Source organism: Xyrauchen texanus, chromosome 30 (assembly GCF_025860055.1).
Source record: "Xyrauchen texanus isolate HMW12.3.18 chromosome 30, RBS_HiC_50CHRs, whole genome shotgun sequence".
NCBI classification, from domain to species: Eukaryota; Metazoa; Chordata; class Actinopteri; order Cypriniformes; family Catostomidae; genus Xyrauchen; species Xyrauchen texanus.
This window is the reverse complement of record NC_068305.1, coordinates 14,549,588-14,573,093: the sequence shown is the minus strand read 5'-3', so window position 1 is coordinate 14,573,093 and position 23,506 is coordinate 14,549,588. Positions and strand designations below refer to the sequence as shown.

At 37.7% G+C, this 23,506-nt stretch overlaps 1 protein-coding gene across 2 annotated transcripts; it reads right to left on the bottom strand.

The window, feature by feature from the left end:
* On the bottom strand, nt 1-22,504 carry oma1 (OMA1 zinc metallopeptidase). Of its 2 annotated transcripts, XM_052098952.1 has the most exons (8): nt 21,977-22,504; nt 19,655-19,883; nt 18,801-18,974; nt 17,668-17,775; nt 14,253-14,381; nt 12,385-12,459; nt 8,183-8,332; nt 2-1,560 (listed from the first exon to the last, which is right to left on the bottom strand). In XM_052098952.1, the coding sequence occupies exons 1-8, from the start codon at nt 22,345-22,347 to the stop codon at nt 1,312-1,314; spliced, it is 1,485 nt and encodes a 494-aa protein (XP_051954912.1). In that variant the 5' UTR covers nt 22,348-22,504; the 3' UTR covers nt 2-1,311. The 2 variants fall into 2 exon arrangements, with proteins under 2 accessions (XP_051954913.1, XP_051954912.1); XM_052098953.1 differs by lacking the exons at nt 12,385-12,459; nt 14,253-14,381 and having other exon boundaries at nt 1-1,560.
* Between the last annotated feature and the right edge of the window lie 1,002 nt (nt 22,505-23,506).

The following is a 23,506-nucleotide window of genomic DNA, read 5'->3' as shown; positions in this document are numbered from 1 at the left end:
TTCTTTTTAATTTAATTGAATGTTTACCTAGTAATCAATATTATGGCAAATAGAAATGATTAGAAATATATATATATATACAGTATATAGATAGACAGATAGACAAACACACACATGGTGTCCAATGTCCTTTACTTTTTTTTTTTCTTGTTGAATATTCTGTTTACCTCAAAAATAAACTATGTTACATTAAGTAAAATGAGATCAAATTGCCATTTTGAGTGGACTTGAAGAAGAATAGAATAATAAAGGAAAACACCACAATGTAAGAAAGCCCTTTTTTAGGATATTAATCTCTCAAAAACAATAAGAATCTTCAAAAAGATTTTTGTTGCCAGCTAAAACACTGGATAGACTGAAAATATGTCCACAGCAATTGCATAGGATTGTATAATTAAATAAAATATCAGTCTCATCGCACAGTCACACAGTAAAGCTTTTCTAGAAGCTTTTCTTTTTTACACCCTTTTACAGATTTAAAAGGGTGAACACAAATCATGTAAAAGCTTTATTTATCTTGTGTGTACTTACCTCCCTAGTCTTGCTTTTCAAAAATATTAACGTTGGGCTCATTTGATGCCAGCTGTCCCTGTTAATAAATAATGTAGAAAGCCCAGAGCTACATAGTTTTAAACCCACTGACATATGCAGCTACTCTATACAGCAGAGTTACATGACAGCCTGGAACCTATAGAGGACAATAAAGTAGAGGCAGATCTTTGATGTATAATGTACACCAAGGTACATCCAACTTCACAGGGGTCAGAATAACATAATTAAAACTAATGAAAAGTCCATTTAGAATTCCTCCATTATTTGATTGCACTTACACGGATGTCGACTAAAACCAGTATGAATTTATTTATTCTGTAGAACACAAAAGGATTTGTTAGGCAGAATTATGGCCTCAGTCACCCTTCACTTTAATTGTATGGAAAAAAGATGCAATGCAAGTAAAGATTGACTGAGATTAACATACCGCCTAACATCTCCTTTTGTATTCCACAAATGAAAGTCAGTCAGTTTTGTTTTGCAATATGAGTATTGTAAATGATGACAGAGTTTTCATTTCTGGCTGAACTTTCCCATTAAACTTCACACACAAATGAAATACATACACACACTTTCTGACTAACAACACATTAGCAGACTTGTGGCTATCAAAGTGACAACAAATGTATTGCATCAAGAACAGGTGTCCATTTCTATCTGCCAATACACTCAGGCCTTGTTTCAGGGCTACTGGACTGGAAAGCGAGAACTGAACAGGAAAACTTGAATTTGTCTCTGGCAGTCATGTTTCATCAAGTCTCATTTATTAAGCAGAGTCTGTGGCAGAGTGGATGTGACCAGCACTCCCCCAAGCTGAGGCTGAGACCCCTGAGTTGGGAGAGGAGGGAGGGGTAAAATAACTCGAGCGTTCTCTTTCTCTTTCTTTTCCTCTATTATCTCTTGTTTTTTGGCATTTTCCAGCAGTAGTCGAACACTCTGGGAGAAAATGATACGGGGGTCTGCTGTGGGAAGGGCGGGACAGTCGCAGTGTGCACGGAGCTCCAAAGCCTACAACATAAGAGGACATAAATTAGTGCAGAAGGATGTGAACTCTGACCTGTGTATGTTACATTTCTTCTTTCTTGATGGATGGATGGATGGATGGATGGATGGATGGATGGATGGATGGATGGATGGATGGATGGATGGATGGATGGATGGATGGATGGATGGATGGATGGATGGATGGATGGATGGATGGATGGATGGATGGATGGATGGATGGATGGATGGATGGATGGATGGATGGATGGATGGATGGATGGATGGATGGATGGATGGATGGATGGATGGATGGATGGATGGATGGATGGATGGATGGATGGATGGATGGATGGATGGATGGATGGATATGAAATGCCCCTGGGTCTAAGGTTGGTTAAGACAAAGATATTCTTCTACATTTAAGACATCCAGATGCTTTTACAAACACTGATTTGACAGGTTCACTTCTTCTGTGACCCCCTGAACTATGACCTCTGATCTCCATTGGGGGGGATGGAGAAACAGCCATCACAATACTGGATCAATAATTTTTTGTGAGAGCATGAACTCAAAGACCAGGTTCAGCCATAAGACACTTAGCAAAAGCATTTTCTAGTTTCTAAAATTATTATGTAGAACCATCTTCCCAGAGGAGAACAAATCAGATTCAGTGACAAATTACAGTTTGCTTTGTTTTTACAATGCATTTATGGGCAACTAAACCTTAAAAAGCTGACACCACATATATAAACTGCTGTGCAATGATATTCATATTCCAGAATATTCCTTTAAAGACCCAATGAAATGGCTTGATGAGCACAGTTTTCTTTCCTGTGTTGACGTTTTCCAATTGTAACAGTAAGTTAGAGCAGAACATATCAAAAGATTTGTCCTTGTTCTTTCAAAATAGCCAACAGTCTTTAGTTTACATCATAGCTATCAAACATTTTCATTGCTATATGCATTGGCATTGGCATGTAGTACAAGCAAGAGGGGAATTCTCTGCCAAAAAATAATTGTCAACTTTTAGTCAGGTCAGGTGGTTTTTATTGTTGTTTATTATCATTCAACCATATACGGTTAGTACAGTACACAGCGAAACGAGACAACATTCCTCCAGGACCATGGTGCTACATAAAACAACATAGGACAAACACAGAAACACATGAGACTACACAGACGAAATAACATTTCTACATAAAGTACACACGCAATTGTGTGCACTACCATAGAAATGGCCTCAAAACTAACAGACATGGACTAAAAGCTACAAAACACCAATGTTGGTGTTTGTAGAGTCTTTTAACCCCATTCACACTGTTCTTCTCTCAGCCACCACAGGCAAAACACAATCCCGATCTGAACTACACTGACAGTGAAGCCAGAAAAGTCACTCTCATCTGCAGAATAGACTTCATGCGATGGCAACCTCTTCAAATTCCACTTTAAGCAGCAGGAGACAGGGGGGTGTGCACATTCCAGTATGGTGAATGACTTTCCACTGGCTCAGGTTGAGTGAGGGTGAGAATAGAAGGAGAGATGGAGGGTGTTTTAAAGTAACTTCCCAAAGAAGTAATACCCACCACTCAGAAATGCGTGCAGAGAAACATACATGCGTTACAGTTGATGGACAATTATTGTGTTGACCATCCTTCAGTTTGGAGTGTGCGAGCAGGCAGTACTCCATTAAACACTGCTAAGAGTTCAAGTTCAAGGTTAATTAAGTCCCTGCATGCCACTAAAATCCACTCATTCACGTGCACTCTTCTGCTACCGTTCCATGCCACTTCCAACACTTTGCATCGTATATTAGATGATGTATTATGTTATTTTGTGGAGCAACTCGAGTGTGACGGTGGAGAGAACATGTTCATGTTGATGGCTGTCCATACTGCTCTATAGTCTACAGTCTGCACTCTCAATAAAAAATTAAAAACATCTATAGTGTTCCGCAGAAAGACAGTCAAACAGGTTTAGAACTTTGTGGTCTATGAAGAGACCAGAGCTGGATACTCACTTCAAGATGCAAGATCAGTTCAAGATCTGGCCAGATATATTTTGATAGTCAAGAACAACAGTATCGCTCCTAACTTCAGTGAAATCTGTAAAGTTTTATTTCTCTTTCTTACCATCCATGTCACTATGGCTTCATCGGAGCACTCATTTTCAAAGTTGAAGCTAATAAAAAAATATTTGAGGGGCACCATGGGTCATGGCAGACTCCCATCACTAGCCATTCTATCCATTGGGAGTATAAGAAGCTGCAAACTAAACAAAAAGGACATTGTGGAAGAGTTTGCTGAAAAGAAGGCCCGGAAAGTGCAGCTAAAATGAGTATGTGGTTTAATTTCACATTTATTATGTCTGTTTGCTATATGTTAAAATCCTATTGGGCAGCCGTGCCAATGTGGTTGTTTGTTTGATTATGTGCTTTTAGTAGTTTATGGCATTGACATTACTAAGTGCATCGTTTATGTTGGGGTGTGCCTAGTAGGTTGTTTAATAGGCTGCTGGTAGTTCGGTAACTGTTCTGGTTTTGATATAATGGCTCTCATGGTTGCATTTTATATACGATATATATACATATATATATACACACACACAACAGTTAGTTCCGGTCCTCTAATCTGATTGGACAACAGATGTTCCATGAGCACTGATGGTCTGACATCATCAGCACTTCGATGCTTCACTGTGAGTGTGTATCACTCCGCTCGTGTTCATGCCATTCTAAACTGAAGTGTAAGAGCAGTGCAGATCTGTTTTTCAATTTATAATGTTTTTTTACATTTCTGTTCATTTCATACTTTTGGAACAAAAGAAGGGATGTCTGAAATTATTGTAAACACGATCAAGACATTTTTCCAAATTTTTATAGACATTGTCTATAATATGTCAAGATACATTCTCATTTAACAAAAATGTATTAATTAAATAAATATTCATATTTAATTTAAAAAATTTAAAAGTGAATGTTAAAAAAAAAAACATTGGTATTAACTGTAAATGTAAACATTTATTAGATGCTCTAAAAAAATTAAAAATTATTAAAATCCATAACATAATAACATAATATACCTCATTAATACAGTATGTTTCACACCAATTGCAAATAGTTTTAAAAAGTTATGTCTAATGGATGATTATTAATGATAGATTATAAAATTAAGAAAATAATAATTGTCTGTCTAAGGTATAATTTAGACAGGTTTAGACATTATTAATAATTTATAGTTATAGGGATAAGTTGATCATTTATTTCCCCTCATGCCATCTCAAACTCATCTGACTTTCTTTCTTATGCGAAACACAAACAAAGATTTTCTAAAGGATGTTTAATGTTTATGTATAAAGTTTTTGTCTGTACAATGTAAGTGAAAAGGGTCCAAAACTTTGAACTTCTAAACAGGACATAAAGGCAGCATAAAAGTAATCCAAAATCAAATTAGAAAAACCCTCTTTCTCTCACACACACAATTTATCAAACAAACTATCACACACCGTAATATTGAAATCCTTGATTGCTTACTCCTGTTTATATAATGATTTTTTTCACTGCAGTCATGAACACAGTCATTGCATAAGAGGGGAAATTGTGGTTGTTCAGATTTAGTCGTTGGGCGAATATTCGTCACTGGTGTAAATAGCTCCATACAGGAAAGCATTAAGGGCACAGCCCTAGCGTCATAAAAAAAGTGCTTGATGGAGCTAACTTCATGCATATTACTGATGCACGCACTGACAAATCACTGTCGCGCATTTCACTACTATATATGCCACATTTGGACTCTAATGGTGAATTATTTAGTCTCAATCACTTAAGAAGGGTCTCTCTTGTGGTTGCTGTTGATTGGCTAACCTCTCAGCTACTGATCTAAGGATTCCACCACATTCCCATTGAATGCGTTCACATCGCTGCTCTTCACAGATCCGCCAGGCTTTTCATGGCCCTTGTGTTTTGTCTATTCCTGCCTGCAGAAGAGCATTTATCTGTTAGATTCCACACTGAATGTGGTCTCAGGCATGTGTGTAGATGGCAGGGTTTGCTGAAGAACATGAAGGTCTCTAGACGTCTCGTTAGCTGTAGTGTAGTCTGGATTTCAGACACGGTTGCAAGCCCTACGGTGTGTGTTTCTGATGGGTACTCTTTTAAAATCAAGAATAGAAAGTACCCAGGATATTTTCCTCAATTTCTATACAAAAACCACAGTCCGTCCTTGACAAAGAGCTTTAGGGTTAGTGGTATTGGACATGCTGGTATTATTTCATAGCTGAACTATGACCTCTTGGGCTTTCTTAGCCATCCATCGAGTTACATTAATTCAAAAACAGTCTATTTGGGCTGCACTTTGGCTTTGTTTAAACTGCATATAAATCTGATTTATTTTCCACTAATATGCATTCCAAAGTATCAGATTACTATAGAATTTCCAAACAACATATGGATTGATGGGAATTTTTGTATGTTTACTTATATATACATACTGTGTGTGTGTGTGTGTGTGTGTGTGCATGTTTATGTGGTCTAGAGGACATTTTTAGGTTACAAACTGGTAATTACAAGGGTATTATGCTATAAATGTAGTTTATGAGGACATTTCTAGTGTCCCCATAATTTAAATAGCTTAAAAAAACATTTAAAATTATTTTTTATTGACAATGTAAAAATGAAGTTTTCTGTGAGGGTTAGGTTTGGGGGTTGTGTTAGGTTTAGGGGATATAATCTATAGTTTGTACAGTATAAAAATCATTATGTCTATGGAAAGTCCTCATAATGATAGGTAGACCAACGTGTGTGTGTGTGTGTGTGTGTGTGTGTGTGTGTGTGTGTGTGTGTGTGTGTGTGTGTGTGTGTGAGCGTGTATTTATCACTTTGTGGGGACCAAATGTCCCCATAAGGATAGAAATTTTTGACCTTGTGGGGACATTTTGTCGGTCCCCATGAGGAAAACAGCTTATAAATCATACTAAATTATGTTTTTTGAAAATGTAAAAATGCAGAAAGTTTTCTGTGAGGGTTAGGTTTGGGGGTTGTGTTAGGTTTAGGGAATAGAATATAAAGTTTGTACAGTATAAAAACCATTATGTCTATGGAAAGTCCCCATAAAACATGGAAACACTACGTGTGTGTGTGTGTGTGTGTGTGTGTGTGTGTGTGTGTGAGAGAGAGAGAGAGAGAGATTGTGTGTGCGAGTGTGTGCGATCCCCTGTTGATGATGCTGTAGTGTGTTTGTCAGCTTTGTAATAAAATATGTAATGTCACAAAATTAAATTTGAAGAGACACATCTGCACATCTGCACTGCTCTTACACTTTAGTTTAAAATGGCACAAACACAAACGGAGTGATACATCCGGTCTGAGGACCGGAACTAACTGTTGTGTATATTGTAGCATCAGACCAACTGGTGGAGAATTTTATTCAGACAAATAATCTAGTTATTTGTCATTTATCTAAATTATAACGGTTGTCAAATGCGACTGATTCCATTATAAATGTCCTTACATAGTAATGTAGAAATAGGACAGTTTAAGTTCATTCCTAGCTCACACATACTGTTTCCCTTACAAATAAAGGTAATGTACACGACACTTTAACCCGTGCAGTGAACATTTATCATACCAAATTCGCTACATATATTGGTGTGAGAATCTGGGCACTTTAACTGATTACTGTTTGTTTGTGCACTGTGGAACGCGCTGACGTTCATATGCATCGATGAAACTGTTTTCACTAGTGTTGACTCAGATCACCAATCACTGGTGTTGGTTGCTATGGCGACGAAGACCCTTCTGGGGCAATTTACCACGCACGCGCAACCTGCCGACGCCATATTGTAAACACAGGACAACTAAGCTAATAGCATAACACAACACCGCTAAACGAACTAGTTAGCGAACTTACATTGAAACTCAATTAAATTAAATACGCTACAATATATATATATATATACGTCCATACAAAGTAAACATGCAAAAATGCACATGAATCCATATACAGTATATATAAATATATTTATTCCACGGATCTATTGAATGCTTGATTCTGACTGGTTCATGGACGTTCTATGGTGTGCAATTATTTTTCAAGGAAACACACGGCTATGAAGTAGATCCAGGTCTTGACCGCATAACGGTTCTAAATCAATTTGGCAAATTATTTCAAAGAGCCCTACAGGCTACCACATAAAAATATCATATATATCAAATATACCTCGTCTCCCCCACACTTGCAAACGCTCTCTCACACACACACACACGTGCGCACACTGAGACTTGAGTCGCAACCGAAAAATAGAGCCACACCCCCCGACTTGATCAATACAACAATTTCTATTATCCAAAATAACTTTTAATGTTTCAATATATTTTGCCCTAATTGGCCTCACATAGCTGTAGTGTAAAACACCGTGCTACCCCCACCCTCCGTATTGGAATAGAACTGTGAGTCGTAGATGATTGTTTCCTTTGTTCAATTCTGTTAACACCGTAAAATCCTCATTACATTTGTGACATAAATGTTATGGTTTAGTGTGTGTGAAAAGATTGTGTTCAATTTGTCTCTAATGATGTGTGTGTGTGTGTGTGTGTGTGTGTGTGTGTGTGTGTGTGTGTGTGTGTGTGTGTGTGTGTGTGTGTGTGTTTCACCTCAGGGACGAGGCGATCCAGCTGTCTGACACGGTTTTTGTGGGAGGGGTGTGTAGACAGCCACTCTGGGATGGTGGGCTCCCCTCTCAGCTGATCAGAAATCTCCATCTGCTGCCAAAACACTGGCCCCGCCCTCACATCAGCACATGCCTGCAGAAACACACGTAAATCTCTGTATAAACACCTGCATGTTAAATGCCCCAGCACATTTACAGTGAGGTTCTTGTTCGTTCTTCGTTCAGAAAAAGCTGAGCAATGGCATACTGTTTGCGAACATTCAGACACAGACCACACTGCTGTGGGAGGCATTTAGATGAGCATTTAAATATAAGGACACTCAAGACTATATGTAAAACATCAACTATATATATATGGAGTAAAACAAATCATAATTTGACTTGTTTACATTCTGAATTCATGGTGCTAATGCACTAAAACAATATACGCAGCCATAAAATGCACCGATTTCACTCTGTTAATGTCATTTATAATGACATTGATACTACTGCAAAGATGGGAGTATAAAAGAGTGTTAATGGTCATAATACAGACAAACGAATGATGATAAGAGGCATATTTTACTTTAGGCAGATGTGTGAATGGCTTTAGGATGCAGACGACATGAGTAAAGCAGCATTTCAAACATTGAGTGAATGTGCACTTAGGAGCATTTGAGTAGATTTTAATTATTTTATATACTAATTAAACAGAAAAAATTGCATTACATGTTCTTGGAAAATGTCTCAACACAAACGATCCTACAGATTTGGGTAAAGTTGCACCAGTTAACTAATGACTATACACAATGGCGTGTTCATGTTGACTGATCTTAACTGATAAAAAGGGGATTTGCTGTATGTGGAGCTATAGGTCACATCTACTGATGACGTGGACCAATGGCCTGAAAGGTTTCCCTGGCGAGCGGTTATGAACCACCGAAACAAACTGAAAAATAGTTTAAAACATTCAGTCATCATTTATTCATCCTTATGTCATTCCATAACTATATGACTTTCCATCTTTTGTGGAAGTCTTAACAAGTCTAAGGAAACTCTAAGGGGTTACCAAGTTCAAAATGACAAAAAAAGCACCATTGAAGTATCTTTTAAGTAGTCGTATAAACTGCTTTTATGGTGCAGCCCCAGTCCCCATTCACTTTCATTATCTGTAAAAGAGTAGCTAGGTCATTCTTCAAAAATTCTCCTTTTGTGTTTTACAAAAAAACAAAAAGGCATATGGGTTTGGAACATGAGGTTGAGGAAAATAATGTTTTCATGTTGTTTGAACTCTTTAACCTTTTAAAGCCCTGCCATCATCAAAGGAATCAAACAGAGATAACACCACACACACAACCTCACGGTCGCTTAGAGCTCTGGACGTCGTCATTAACTGGAACTGAAGCTGAGAGCAGGCCGGCCCACAGAAAGCATGACTCATGACATTTTCACTGTTATGGCAGCACCGTGCCAGTGTCCTTCACTGGGCGGGTTATGGCAGTCAGGTAGGATCTGTGCCCGTTTTCGAGCAGCAGGCATCCTGTTATTACTACAATAAGTTATGGAGAAGAACTGACTGTGTTTCTCCATAATTGTGCCAAGCAAGTATGGGATCAGGAGAATCCCAAGCTGTTTGTAAAGACACAATGCCCTCTAGAGGTCCTGTAGGATACAGCGACTATAAATGACTAGACAGTTTCTCCACCACTCAGTGGGATTCTTCTAATCTTTCTCTGTGTGCTTTGGTTTTCTATACATTTTTTGTTTTATAGCTGTCTAGGGAAGGGATGTCTTGATACCGATACTGGTATCAGGTCCGATACCGTGCTCATGTACTTGTACTCATGTTTGTAAAAATGCTCCGATACCAAAAACATACCATCTGACGTAATAATGTCATTTCGTAAACATTCAGCATTCAAATTAAAATCATGTAATGTCTTCAGTTCAGTTATTAAACCACAAAGGCTGCGATTTAATGAGAAAAATATCCAGTATATATGCATGTGCTGTGCACTTAAAATGTGAGCGCTTGTGAATGTGTTGAGCCGGTGTTGTGCAGATGCCGGCTGTTTCTTTTAGAGCTCCTCATACACAGAAAACACCATCATGAGCATCTCATGCTCTGTTTGTAGTAAATGACAGCAAGCACAGTGCTAAGTCACTTTATAGAACAAGGCACATACAGACTACAAATTTATTTAATAAAATAGCAGTCTTTTGCAGCCATTGGGTCACATAGTGACCGGCTTTTCCAGAGGTGAGAAGCTACCATCCAAAACACACAGAAATGGATATGGCTTCAATTCAAACAAAAAGCTTCCGCCAAAATAAAAGCTTAATTTAAATGGAAAAAAGTACAACAGAAATATATCACTACTGTGTAGCTATATAACATTCTCTGTAATGCCACTACTACTACTAGTAGTAATAGAGCAAAAGTAATTGTATTATATTTAAGCAATATCTCACATCTGTGATGCTCTGTTATGTAGCACTTAATTTGACAAAAATAACTCCAATGTTGTATTTTAAATTGTGCTGTGAGTTTCTGTATAAACTGTAAAAAATAATACAACATTATGTTAAAACTAATCATTTTCATTTGATAAAAGTTTTAATGAATTCGTTCATTTAGACAGAATTTTAATGATAAAACTGAAATAAACTGTTGATATGGAATTCAGAAAAAGAAAAAAAAGAAAAACGGGTCTCTGTACGGCAAGTACCGTAAATAATGTGATTATTCAGGTCTATTTGACTACCAGTCAAAGGTTTGGATCTACCTCCATTCTTTATTATTGGGTGTTTCTTAAATGTGGGGCAATTTCATATTCCAGGGGTTGGATTTTATTAAACAGATTTCAACTTATGTATTTTTGTTATACAAAAGTTTCCTACTTTTAAAATGAGTTTTATCTATAGACTTTTTCTGAAATTATTACATTTAAAACTATGACAACAGAGTGAAAAAAACACCAAAAAAAACTATTTATTGTGTAAAAATTATTTCTATAAAATCAAACAGTCCCACAGTTGTGTCGCCATTTCCACCACACCAAACAACTTTCCCTTTTTTCAAAATTACGTTTACTTGTTAAAAAGACGACAAAAGTGTCAGTGAAGACCATGCTTGAAATTACATAGGAGTGATGTTTAAAGAAAATCAAGAAAAATCAAGTAAATATAACTTGTGAGCAGAACATTTTTATAGGGGAACAATTCCAATCAAGGTGTTATTTACAAACATTTTGCAAAAAGTGTGAAAATATAATTTAATTGTATTTAGGATACATAAAATGTTAGCTACACACAAAAAAGTAACTTTCACTATAGTCAGCTTTACTTAATCTTTCCATGTTCATACTGTTCAAAAAACTGTAACCAAGAAAAACTGTGAGTTGATTCAACTAAAAAAAAATCGTGCCAGCTTTACTTAATCAATTTGCGTTGGAACAACGTTAATATTTTTTGGCTGGTTAACTGAAACTGGGCAGAGGATTTCTAGTTCCCAGCTTGCTTTGCATAGGACTCAACAGGAGAAGTAAATATTAAAACTATGTGTTATTTTACGTGTCTTTGTGCAAGATGAATATAAAGGAGGAAACTTATTAGAGTTTAATGTTTTATTATGTAGAGATTATGTTGAGATCATGTTGTAGTTTTGGAGGTTACCATCATGGTGAAGAGTGGAATTTGAGCCTTGGATGTGGACCAAAATTTTTTTCGGCATATTGCTTTATCCATTGAGCAACTGCTGTGTTAACCATAACATTTCCTGTCACTAGGTACCATATCACTAACAGAGTTTCATTTGAGTTATTTTGACATGTTACATTTTGTTGGGTTTACTTGATTCAGTTAGGTTCCCTCTACTTGAAGTATTTAAATAGAAATTGCATGGTAATTCTAATATAAAAAGCCCATTTCAAAAACATGAATGATACTAACTCATTAATGTACTTTTTATGTTTTAATTAAACCAATTTTGGAAAGAAATCCATACATAAAAAAAATTATCTACAAAACGAATTCCAAGCATTTAAGCATGAGCCTTTAAATCAAAAGGTTTTTAAGATCATGAAGAAAATAAATTCAGTCAGTTGTGTCCAAACTTTTGACTGGTACTGTAATAAGTCAAGTAAGCAATACTGAATCTTGAAAGAGACATTTATCAGTAACTGTGTAAGATAATATCTGTGGTACCTTGGCAGCCAATTGCAATCCGACTTGGTCCGCCTCTGCCTCCAACTTGCGACTGAAGGGTCGGTCAAATAAGAACTACAGCACAGACAAGCAGAAAGTGAAAAAATATTCAGTTAAACGAGCTGTTCAAACAGAGCACACAGGAGTTATATTTGGCTAACAGAGGAAGATGGACAGATCAGGAGAAAACGTAGATTTGGAGAACAAAATGAGTAGGAGATAAAAAGCAAAACCATTGAAATGTAATTTATTTTAAATCTAATAGAGAAAGAAGAGGACAAGTAAAGAAAGAAAAGGTTAAAAGATCCACATTAAAAAGCAGAACAAAGGAGTTCATCTTACATAAGTAGGAAAACAATATAAAACATCTGAAGAACAATAACATTGAAAGGGAGCCTTTTTTCATGCCACACAGTGCGTAACAAAAAGGCTAATTCGGGGGCATGGGTAGCTCAGCAAGTATTGACGCTGACAAACACCCCTGGAGTCACAAGATCGAATCCAGGGCGTGCTGAGTGACTCCAGCCAGGCCTCCTAAAAAAACTAATTGGCACGGTTGCTAGGGAGGGTAGTCACATGGGGTAACCTCCTCATGGTCGTCACATGCTGTCAGTCTCTGCAGTGTCATGCACAACAAGCCACATGATAAGATGCATGGATTGACAGTCTCAGAAGTGGAGGCAAGTGAGACTTGTCCTCCACCACTCTGATTGAGGTGAGTAACCGTGCCAACACGAGGACCTACTAAGTAGTAGAATTGGGCATTCCAAATTGGGAGAAAAGGGTTTAAAAATAAGAAAAAAAGCTAATTCAATATCCATTTAGGAGACAAATAAAAGTAGCTGAAGTGACTTTTAACAAACCTCAAATTGAAGTCCTTAGACAGGAAAATACTAAAGAATCTCCAGTGAGATATTGATATTGTCAGAAGCGTGTTTTACAATGGTGACGAGAGAGCATTTGATAAGACTTCTTTGAGCTTTAGTGGAACAGTATAACTTACATTTCAAGGGTCCTTTAGGGGATTCTACAGCTGTGTCTCGTTTCGAAGCCTGTGTACTAGCTAGGATGCGTCCTTTGAAGGCTGCAGTATACCAAGCATCCTCCTTTAAACAAGTCTCATTTAAACAAGACGGCCTTCGTAAGACAAATGGAAACAGAACATAACATGGTTGCAAGAGAAAAGAAAATAGATTTTACAGGTGTACTTATAATCTATAATAATTTATTTTAATTATATATTCATATAATTATACATATTTTATACTCTGCCCCCATCTACTGAGGTACTTCAACTTGGGAATTAACATTACTTGCATTTTAACATCATATTTATGGGCAAATTGGCATCATTTATTTTTATATTTCCAATGAAGCAAAGAATTGTGGGTTGTTGGTGTCCACGAACGATACACCTCAGGCATCCTCCGAATTCCCATGAAAGAAGGTTGCATCCGAAGGCTGCATTCGGAGTGTCCTACTTGCTTTTCTGAAACGAGATGGCCTCGATGACGTATGCGGCTGAAAAATGTGACCTCCGGAGGACGCAGCCTTCCAAACGAGACACAGACTATAATCAATATTACAGAAGTGTTTGCCTTGCTAATAGACAAACGCATACTGAACTGACTCCCATCAGCGTCTTGTGCTTAATTCTGAACAAACACAATTTCCTTTCTCATTTCTTCTTCAAATTCATTTAAAAATAAGAAATCGAAATTAAATGGGAATCAAAGGTCTGGTTCAGAGACAATATTCTAGCCTGAACCACTTTTTCTTTGGTGCAAAGACGTGGAACAGAGTCAAATTGGGCATTTGCACGGTGTCTGAAAAAAGGGTATGAGAGAGACTTTCAGGTCAGCTGTCACCTGCACTAGTTTTCCCTGAATCCAATGGCCCAGCACAGCCAGGCTGTCCCGAGGACAGATTGCCCAGATCGCCGTTAGAAGAATAAGAGACAAGAGCTCCACCACATGAGACAAACTGGCCTGCTCTGCCTGTGAAAATTAGAGAGATATATATATAGAGAGAGAGAGAGAGAGAGAGAGAGAAATGAGAGAGAGAGAGATGAGGGGAGTAAATGACTAAAGTAACTGTTGCCTAAAAAGGCAGAGATTCATTATGGGTTTGCTTCTTTGTTGATTTCATAGTTTATCTTTTATGCTAATTTGTTTGCATTTGGTGCTGTTAAGAGAGATTTTTTGTACACTTCTTCAGCAGCCCAGACGTTGACACAGCATGCCTAATTAGGAACAATGTAGAAAAGCAATTTAACAAAGAGAGACATAAAGAATCACACTGAATTATTGTTGCAATACACATTCGTCTGATAAAGAGAAATGGATACGCCACAACACATGTCCATGAGTGGACGAGTAGATGCAGCAATGCAAATTTGTTGAGTATTTATGCCAGTTTTATGGTCATAAATGTTAAAGGTGAGGTCTATAATTTCTTTATTCAAAAAATAAATATCATCTTCCTGTCTCCGTTTAATATGCAGAGACTATAAATAACTATTTGTAGCACATTGGTAGATGTCATTACTTTTTGCAATTATAATTGGTGACAGTAGTGGCCCAGAAATTACTTCACAATTAAGTTATATGTGATGTTTGAAAAAGTTAAATTTGAATAATTTTTTGCTTGAGTTGATAAGGCCTTCTATATGCATTGAACACTTTAGTAATAAGCTTATAGAGACACGTGAGACAGGAAGTCACTTTTGTTGATGTATGTGCACCCTTGGTATGACTCCACACAAAATTATGTCATCAACTATTTAGTCTCATTTTATCTTCATCTCCAAACCCATCTGATTTTTTCCTTTTCTTTTACAGAAAACAAAAGGAGATGTTTAGCTAAATATCCAAGCTCCTCTTTTATGTACAATTTTAACAACTGAGTGAATAGTGAATAATTAACTTTAATTATTCAGTATTTAAAAAAGCTAGGGCCTGGGTATCTCAGTGAGTAGATGCTGACTAGCACCCCTGGAGTCACGAGATTGAATCCAGGGTGTGCTGAGTGACTCCAGCCAGGTCTCCTAAGCAACCAAATTGGCCCGTTTGCTAAGGAGCGTAGAGTCACATGGGGTAACCTCCTCGTGGTCGCTATAATGTGGTTCTCACTCTCACGCATGGTGAGTTGTGCATGGATGCTGCAGAGAATAGCATGAAGCCTCCACATGCGCTATGTCTCCAAGGTAACACGCTTAACCAGCCACGTGATAAGATGCACGGATTGACTGTCTCAGATGCAGAGGCAATTGAGATTCATCTTCCACCACCCGGATTGAGGTGAGTCACTACGCCACCATGAGGACTTAGAGTGCATTGGGAATTGGACATTCCAAAGTGTGGAGAAAAAGTGGGGGGAAAAAAGCTATTGTGCCACTTCAAAAGACTTGGAATGTAGCACACAATTCACATAGACTGCCTTTGTGGTACTTTTTGTCTGTTTTGGAGCTTGATAGCCACTGAGCCTCTTTTTCCATGTAAAAAGCACAGCATGAACATTGTTCTAAAGGTATGTTATGTTATATCAGTTAATAATGTACAAATGAAGATGATTAAATATAATTCTTCCTTGTGTTCATTTAGTGAAAAAAATCTCCTAACTGAAAATGCTGGGACTGATTTTAGACTTTGGGCTGAAAACAGAGGTGCTACTGAAACATCTTAGCACAATGACCTATTTCTCAGGAATATTGCACTTTGCGCAACTTCATGCAATACACCCACACGCACATGCTAACACTCCCACCAACAGGCACTTGCGCTAACACTCCCACCAACAGGCACTTGCGCTAACACTCCCACCAACAGGCACTTGCGCTAACACTCCCACCAACAGGCACTTGCGCTAACACTCCCACCAACAGGCACTTGCGCTAACACTCCCACCAACAGGCACTTGCGCTAACACTCCCACCCACATGCACTTGCGCTAACACTCCCACCCACATGCACTTGTGCTAACACTCCCACCCACATGCACTTGCGGTAACACTCCCACCCACATGCACTTGCGGTAACACTCCCACCCACATGCACTTGCGCTAACACTCCCACCCACATGCACTTGCGGTAACACTCCCACCCACATGCACTTGCGCTAACACTCCCACCCACATGCACTTGCGCTAACACTCCCACCCACATGCACTTGCGCTAACACTCCCACCCACATGCACTTGCGCTAACACTCCCACCAACAGGCACTTGCGCTAACACTCCCACCAACAGGCACTTGCGCTAACACTCCCACCAACAGGCACTTGTGCTTTGCGCTGGCATAAAAATTGCACTTAAAATTTCTGCTTTCACAAAAAGTAGATAAAACGAAGTGCAAGGTTTGTAATGCTAGTATGCTCTCAAAACTAGAGCCCTTTATATTTATTTTGCAACAATGGCTGCTTTGTTGAAATGATGGTTTCTCTGAGTGAAATAAAAATGTTCAGAGCAAATATATAAATTTTGAGATGTATATTGTCTATCTTTATTGTTAAAATACGGAGATATCATTTTTAGCTTTATTACCCAGCCCTATTATTGCCTACATGGAAAATGGTGGCAGAGTGAACTGACTTGGCTTAAAGGGACTTTGCTTACACCCAATGTTTATCATTTGAAAAAAATATTGAATCAATTTGAAACAGTCAGTTACAGCCGTATTATGTTAGACAAAATATCAGTGCAATGCAATAGCACTGCCAACATTAATCTCTCTATTCCTCCACCCTCACAAGACCTACAACCATGCACTGATGCAACTGCTCTGAAACTAAAAACACCTCTTTAAATGGACCCTTAACAGCGCTTAGTGCCTCTGAGACAGTATGCCTCCTCCTCTACATTTAAACCAAGAGAAGAGATGAAAGTAAAACATGACACATGCAAAAGTGAGATAAATTGAGCACTTGAATCAATGAATGGCGCTTTACTTCCAGAAAGAAAAAAAAAAGCTGAGAGCGACGCGAAAGCTAAAGTACAAATTTAATTTGATTTAAACTATAAAGGCTACAACAATATGGCACAGGGTACTGATAGCAGACCATGTACTGCTCAAATACATTTACATTTATACCAAATTGGCCCAAAGGTAGAGATTGCACAAACTTCAAGAAAAACTAGCAAGACATTAAATAGTATGTTCTTGGTTATGTAATTTCCAGCATAGTTAATTACTGGATTAAATAAATAGATTCTGATAAAATGACAAAAATAAGGTTCAATAGGATGTTTCTGTGTATTGATCTGACAGTCTAGGGGCGGGACTTACTGCATGACCAATCAGAGCGTGAGCCATCTCATGCCCCATTATAAAGGTCAGCTGATGGATGTCTGCTACAGCCTCCAGCATACCTGTAAAGATAAAAACCTCCCCATTCTGACACACACACACACACACACACACACACACACACACACACACACACACACACACACACTAATCATTCCACTGTAGATGTTAAATGACATATTAAATAACATACCATACAAAAATTTGCTTTAGAATACAATATATTGTTCATTGCCATATTATTGAACATAAGCCTATCATTGGCCTACAGTGAAACAGATATCCATTTTGCAATTGAATTCATCAATCTGTCCGAAACAGATTTATTGTAACAGCTTTTCTAAGGCCACGTATATGTGCATCTGTCAGGCGGTTTTGAAGCATCTCACTTTAGATTCGTTGCATCATAAACAGTGTTTTTAGGATGCTGTGTCAAGTTAATCATAGTTTGAAACATAAAGCACATTTCTAGACCCCTGCATATGAAGTTGCACTCCATCCAGCTGTGTCTGAACGCAAGAACTCGTCCTCATCTTGAGTTCATCTTGCTCATTTAATGTGCTAAGAGGGCGTTTAATTAAAAGTCTTAAAGGGATAGTTCACCCAAACATTTTAATTCTCTTATAATTTACTCACCCTCATGCCATCCCAGATGTGCTTGACTTTCTTCTACAGAACACAAATGAAGTTTTTAGAAGAATATTTCAGCTTTGTAGGTTGTAATTTTTTAGTGTTAGTGCGATGTTTACACTGAAAATGCAACAAAATGAAGTGTACTACGAGTACCCGGATGATGCACTTTTTCAACCGTCAAAACCGAGTGTGGAATGTTGGACACTTTGTGCATTCGTGCGTGGCTTTCCTTATATAACGGAAGGGTCGGAGTTACTGGCAGCAATAGTGATCTGGCAAAACAATTGTAAATAATGGAGAATATAGCAACTAGTGAAACTTCTGTGAATACAACTGTTTTTTTGGTACCACAAAAATTAACCAGCTTTAAAAAAAAAAAATCATAAAAAATTATGATATGATGCCTTTTAAGAACTAAATAGAATAGATTCATTTATTAGACAAAGCCTCAGATATGGTCGTTGTCAGATATGACTCACAGGCAAAACAAATGCGTTGATGGTGGGGCCGTCCACTACATGAACAGTCCAGGTGACAGAGGAAATCTCAGCAATGTCTTGGTTCCTCTGTGCCAAATGCTGAACCACTCGTTCCACCACCTGGTGCCTGGGGTCCGATGCAGGGATCAGAGCCTCCTTAAACTCCTCCAAATACTGACAGAGAGAATGAAGGAGAAGAGCAAGAGAGGGAGGAGGACAGCAAGGTTTATTTTAGGCTTAAGCTCTATAAGCATTAGGCCCATGAAATTAAATTAAATCAAATTAAACAATTAAAGGAATGATATGCAATGTTTCAATTTTTACATTGTCAAACAGTATAAATAAAAAATAAAACCAAAACCAAAAAAATATTTAAATAACTGCTAAAAACCTAGTGAGCTGCTTACCTAAACAGCATATTAAGACATCATATGAGTTCCCCCTAAGCAAAGGCTGGTTCAAAGGTCAATTGACATTGACAATGCATTTGCCAAGCCTAGTTTTTTTTGTCAAGTCTCCATGCCCTCCTTGTGTGGAGAACTGTTTGTGTGGTGCACATACTACGTAATGTGACTACATATGTAGAGCATTCCAGTTCAGGCACTTATTAGGTTCAATCCCAGTTAGGATGCTGCCTTATAATGCAGTAGATAGCAAGGCAGCTCACTAGGTTTTAGAACAGAGCTTGAATTGTTATTTGATTGCAGACATTTACATACACTATTAAACTTAACTCACATGCCTATGATCAACAACAGCTTTTACAGAGTGTTTTCAGACTTGCTGACAAACAAAAAGTAACTGTAACTGTAAATTGACTAAGAGAGTTCATGACTCAAAGGCTGTAGTCGTACCCCTTCTGAAGTGAACTGAGCCAGTTCCATAAAGTTCTCCCTGCTGAACACCAGCAGCCTGGTCCTTCCTGTAACTGGAGACTCGTCCAGGTGGGTGAGGAAGAAGAGACAGATGAAGAACAGCAGTCCCGCCCCAGACCCCGCCAAGTGCCAGCGTCTACGCCAAGTCCATTCACGAAACAACTGTTTTTTATTGGGTGGTAGGGCCAACCACCACTTTCTGATGCTCCTGATAACAGAGGGACAATTAAGTTCACGTAGTTAACCAAAAATTAAAATGTTGTCACCATTTACCCACCTTTAAAATGTTGTCTAATTAGTGATAAGTGCATCAGGTTGTGTATAATTTGTTTGTTTTTAAATGTGTATAGGAACTAAGTGCTTTTCTTAACAGAGTCCCGCCCCAGACCCCGCCAAGTGCCAGGCTATCCATCTGTTCTTCTATATCTACTTGACATTATAAATAGGGCTGTCAATCAATTACAATTTGTATTAAAATGAATTGCATGATATGCTGATTAATTAATCAGTGTGTCATAAACACTGTGTTTTAGGGCGCTGTGTAAAGTTAAATGTAGTTTAAAACAAAACACATCTTGAGATCCCAGCATTTGTAGTAACGCACCGTCCATCTGTGATTGAATGCAAGAATGTGTCCTCATCTTGTGCTGTCTGTGTGGTTTGTTACCTGTACAGCTACAGTTGTGCTAACTGCCCCCTGGTGACTGAGTAATAATAATAATATTGGAACCTGATTTTTATTTTTTTTAAGCAGTAAACATTTAAGCTATGCTCATCAGAGACAAAAATTAAAATAAATGCAATTTTTGGCAGAATTTAACCAAAAACAGGAATAAAATCCCTTCAAATTTTTTTTAAATAAAACATTAGCTTTAAATGCTAGTGACTGCTTTATAACCAGTTAATTCTGTTCTGATCTTTTTTTCATGAGACCAAAGGATTTATCACAGTAAATTTTCTGAATTACACCACTTCATGTTGCCTGAAAAACTGAGGCTTTGTTTTTTTTAGTAGAAAATAACAAGCATGTGCTTTGATTCTGAAGAACACAGCTAGTTTAAAACAACGATGTAAAAAAAATGTAAATTATTCAGCCCGCAAAAAGTAACGTTAAGTCTAAACGTGCCCACGCAGTGTGTGTGTGTGTGTGTGTGTGTGTGTGTGTGTGTGTGTGTGCATGCTGGAGAGAGAGATTTAGGCTATTAATTGATTTTAGGTGGCCAAATTAATACTTAAAATATTGGAAATATTTTGGGGGATATATTTACTATTAAGAAAACATTTTTTGAAAAGATGTTACTTTATATAGGCTGCTGTATACTATGCATGTTATGATTTCTGTCCTGAAAATTTGCCCACATGGAGAAAAAAAAAAGAATCGCTTTTTTGGCTAATTTTGGGTGAGGCAAGCACCTAATTTTAAGTTTGTTTTTCCAAAACAGGTGCCTTGTTTCTCTAGTGAAATATCACCCACCCTTTGCACAGATACTGTCATTTTAAAAAGGGGTTCTGGACCAATTTTTTTTTATTTCGTTCTAACCAGTTAGTTACGTTTTGGAAAGAAGGCAGCGGAATGCCGGAACCGGAACAAAAAAAATTCTGTTTCTGCTCAGATCAAAACAAAATGAATAACATTTAGTTTTCAGTCCCTGCTTGTTATAGCGGTTATCGACCATAACTAGGAATGCAACAAAATACCTATTTGAACAAAAAGCATTTAGCCAATACCGATAATTTGCCAACGTACATTATTTTGCCCTCAGATCACTGCTTGGTTAAGGAATTATGATTTTAAAAATGTACAAATTAGCGCAAAAAGCTATTTTATCATAATAAATAGTTTCCATTGAACATTTGGATCTGTTGAACACATGGCAAGAGAGCTATAATAAAAGATAGATACAAGAAAAATAATTTAAGAATGTATATTATTACACATTATGATAAATCATTTTTATGCATATTCATAATGCTTTATCAAATTTATTTATTTATAGGCGTTTCTTTATATTAAACAGAAAAATATATATATTGTCAACTTAAATGTGTCATGTAAATAATTAATTATAAATGCAAAATCGGTTTTTCATACCACCGTTTAACAAAAATATTTATAATAATAGCCAAGTCAGTTAATGGACTTAACATAAAAACAATAATAATAAAACAAACATTTAAATAATAATTAAAATACATTTATTAGATAAATTCAATTTTATTATTATGAACCAAAATGTTAATTGACCCAATTTCATTTATTCTTGACAGCGTGTTTGTATGTGTGATGAAGTTTTCTCTCACCTGCCCAGTATGATGGCCACGAGCTTCTGCAGGGGCTTCAGCAGCAGCCAGACGAAGGGCGCAGGGACAGCTCTCAGTCGGCCTGACGTGTGAAACTCATGTGCGGGTTGAACTGCAGGTTTGAATGCAGTTAAACGTGTGTTGAGCAGTCCAGATCTTGATCTTAGACAAACAGTTGAAGGAAAAACAGTGACAGATCCTCTTGGTTTCAGAGAGGATAAGGAGTATGTCCTCATCAGATCAGCACGAGCAGGGACAGACACAGATGGACGGGAGTGAAAGTGTCTCTGTCCACACCATCTGATCACTTTTAATGTAGTTAAAGTCAAAGACATGTCGAGTTTGGCCAGGCGAATACACATCCGCTCCATTCTTATACAATATATTTAATATATAAATTACTCCAAATTATTTTAAGGTCCCCTGTCTAAAAGCGAAGTAGGAAGTCCATATCACTGTGGTGTGATGATCCAGAGGTATTAAACTTTAGCCGGATCGCCACAACTGTCTGTTAAACCCTCCTCTACTTTCTTCTCTGCGACGGATAAAACACTCCCCCTGCAAACAACAACCCTTAACCACAGTTCCGCTCCGCAGTCATGTCAGAACAACTGATATGCTGTAGTGGTACATCTTTTAAAACAACTTTAATTAATAAGAGTTATAATTAATGTACATTCAAATTATTACATTGTTCATGTGAATTTTATTAATAAACAGCATTCTCCTAATCGAATGTCCTTGAACTACAGCTACAAAACATTGCATGTTTGTAATTGATTTGTAATAACCCAAGCTTTTATAAAGTGTTATACAACACTTTCCTCGAATCTGATTGGACGAGAGACGTTCCATGAGTGCTGATGTCTGACACATCAGCACTCCGACTCTTCACTGTGTGTATCACTCCGCTTGTGTTCGTGGCTTTCTAAACTTAAAGGTGCAATATGTTTACTGTACTAAAGCATAAAATTATCATAATATGTTATCAGAGATTTAGGAAACATTAAGTTAAAATACTGGCTTCTCCTGTGACAATGTTACAGCCAGTATATTCTACTTTGAAATGTCCATTCTGGGCCGGAGTTTGTGTTTTGGTCTGTTTGATCCCGTCCACTGCCCACTCACCAATAGTATTTCTACACCCGTGTTGCCAGATTTGAAACATGTTAGTGGGCAAACGTAGCGCGATGCAGCAATGAAAGCAGCAATACATCTAGATAACATTGACAGAGTTATAAAAATCCACATGAGTTGGTTTGCAAACAATAAAAACAATGCAATGCAAACGTATACATTAGCTGATCAACTTACAGTGTAAGGCTCGTCGTTTGACATTGTCTGTTTGCTCATTGCTGTTGCGTGTCCTCAACCTGGCAACCAGCGTGGTTCAAACTAAGGCGTGGTTTATCCACAAGGGGGTTGCTCAAACTCCAAAAGGAGGCGACACCTCCACAGACAGTTAGGTTTAGGGAAATGGTTAGTTAAGGGGCTTCCTATGACTTTGCTGGCCATTTCGATACCACTTAC

Excerpts from the sequence above, each read along its gene's own strand:
- oma1 (XM_052098952.1), bottom strand. The coding sequence starts at position 22,347 with ATGGAGCGGATGTGTATTCGCCTGGCCAAACTCGACATGTCTTTGACT. Across the intron at positions 14,382-17,667 it reads ACGCTCTGATTGGTCATGCA|GCAGAGCAGGCCAGTTTGTC; the intron begins GTAAGTCCCGCC and ends TAATTTTCACAG. Across the intron at positions 12,460-14,252 it reads TTCAGGGAAAACTAGTGCAG|TTCTTATTTGACCGACCCTT; the intron begins GTGACAGCTGAC and ends TCTGTGCTGTAG.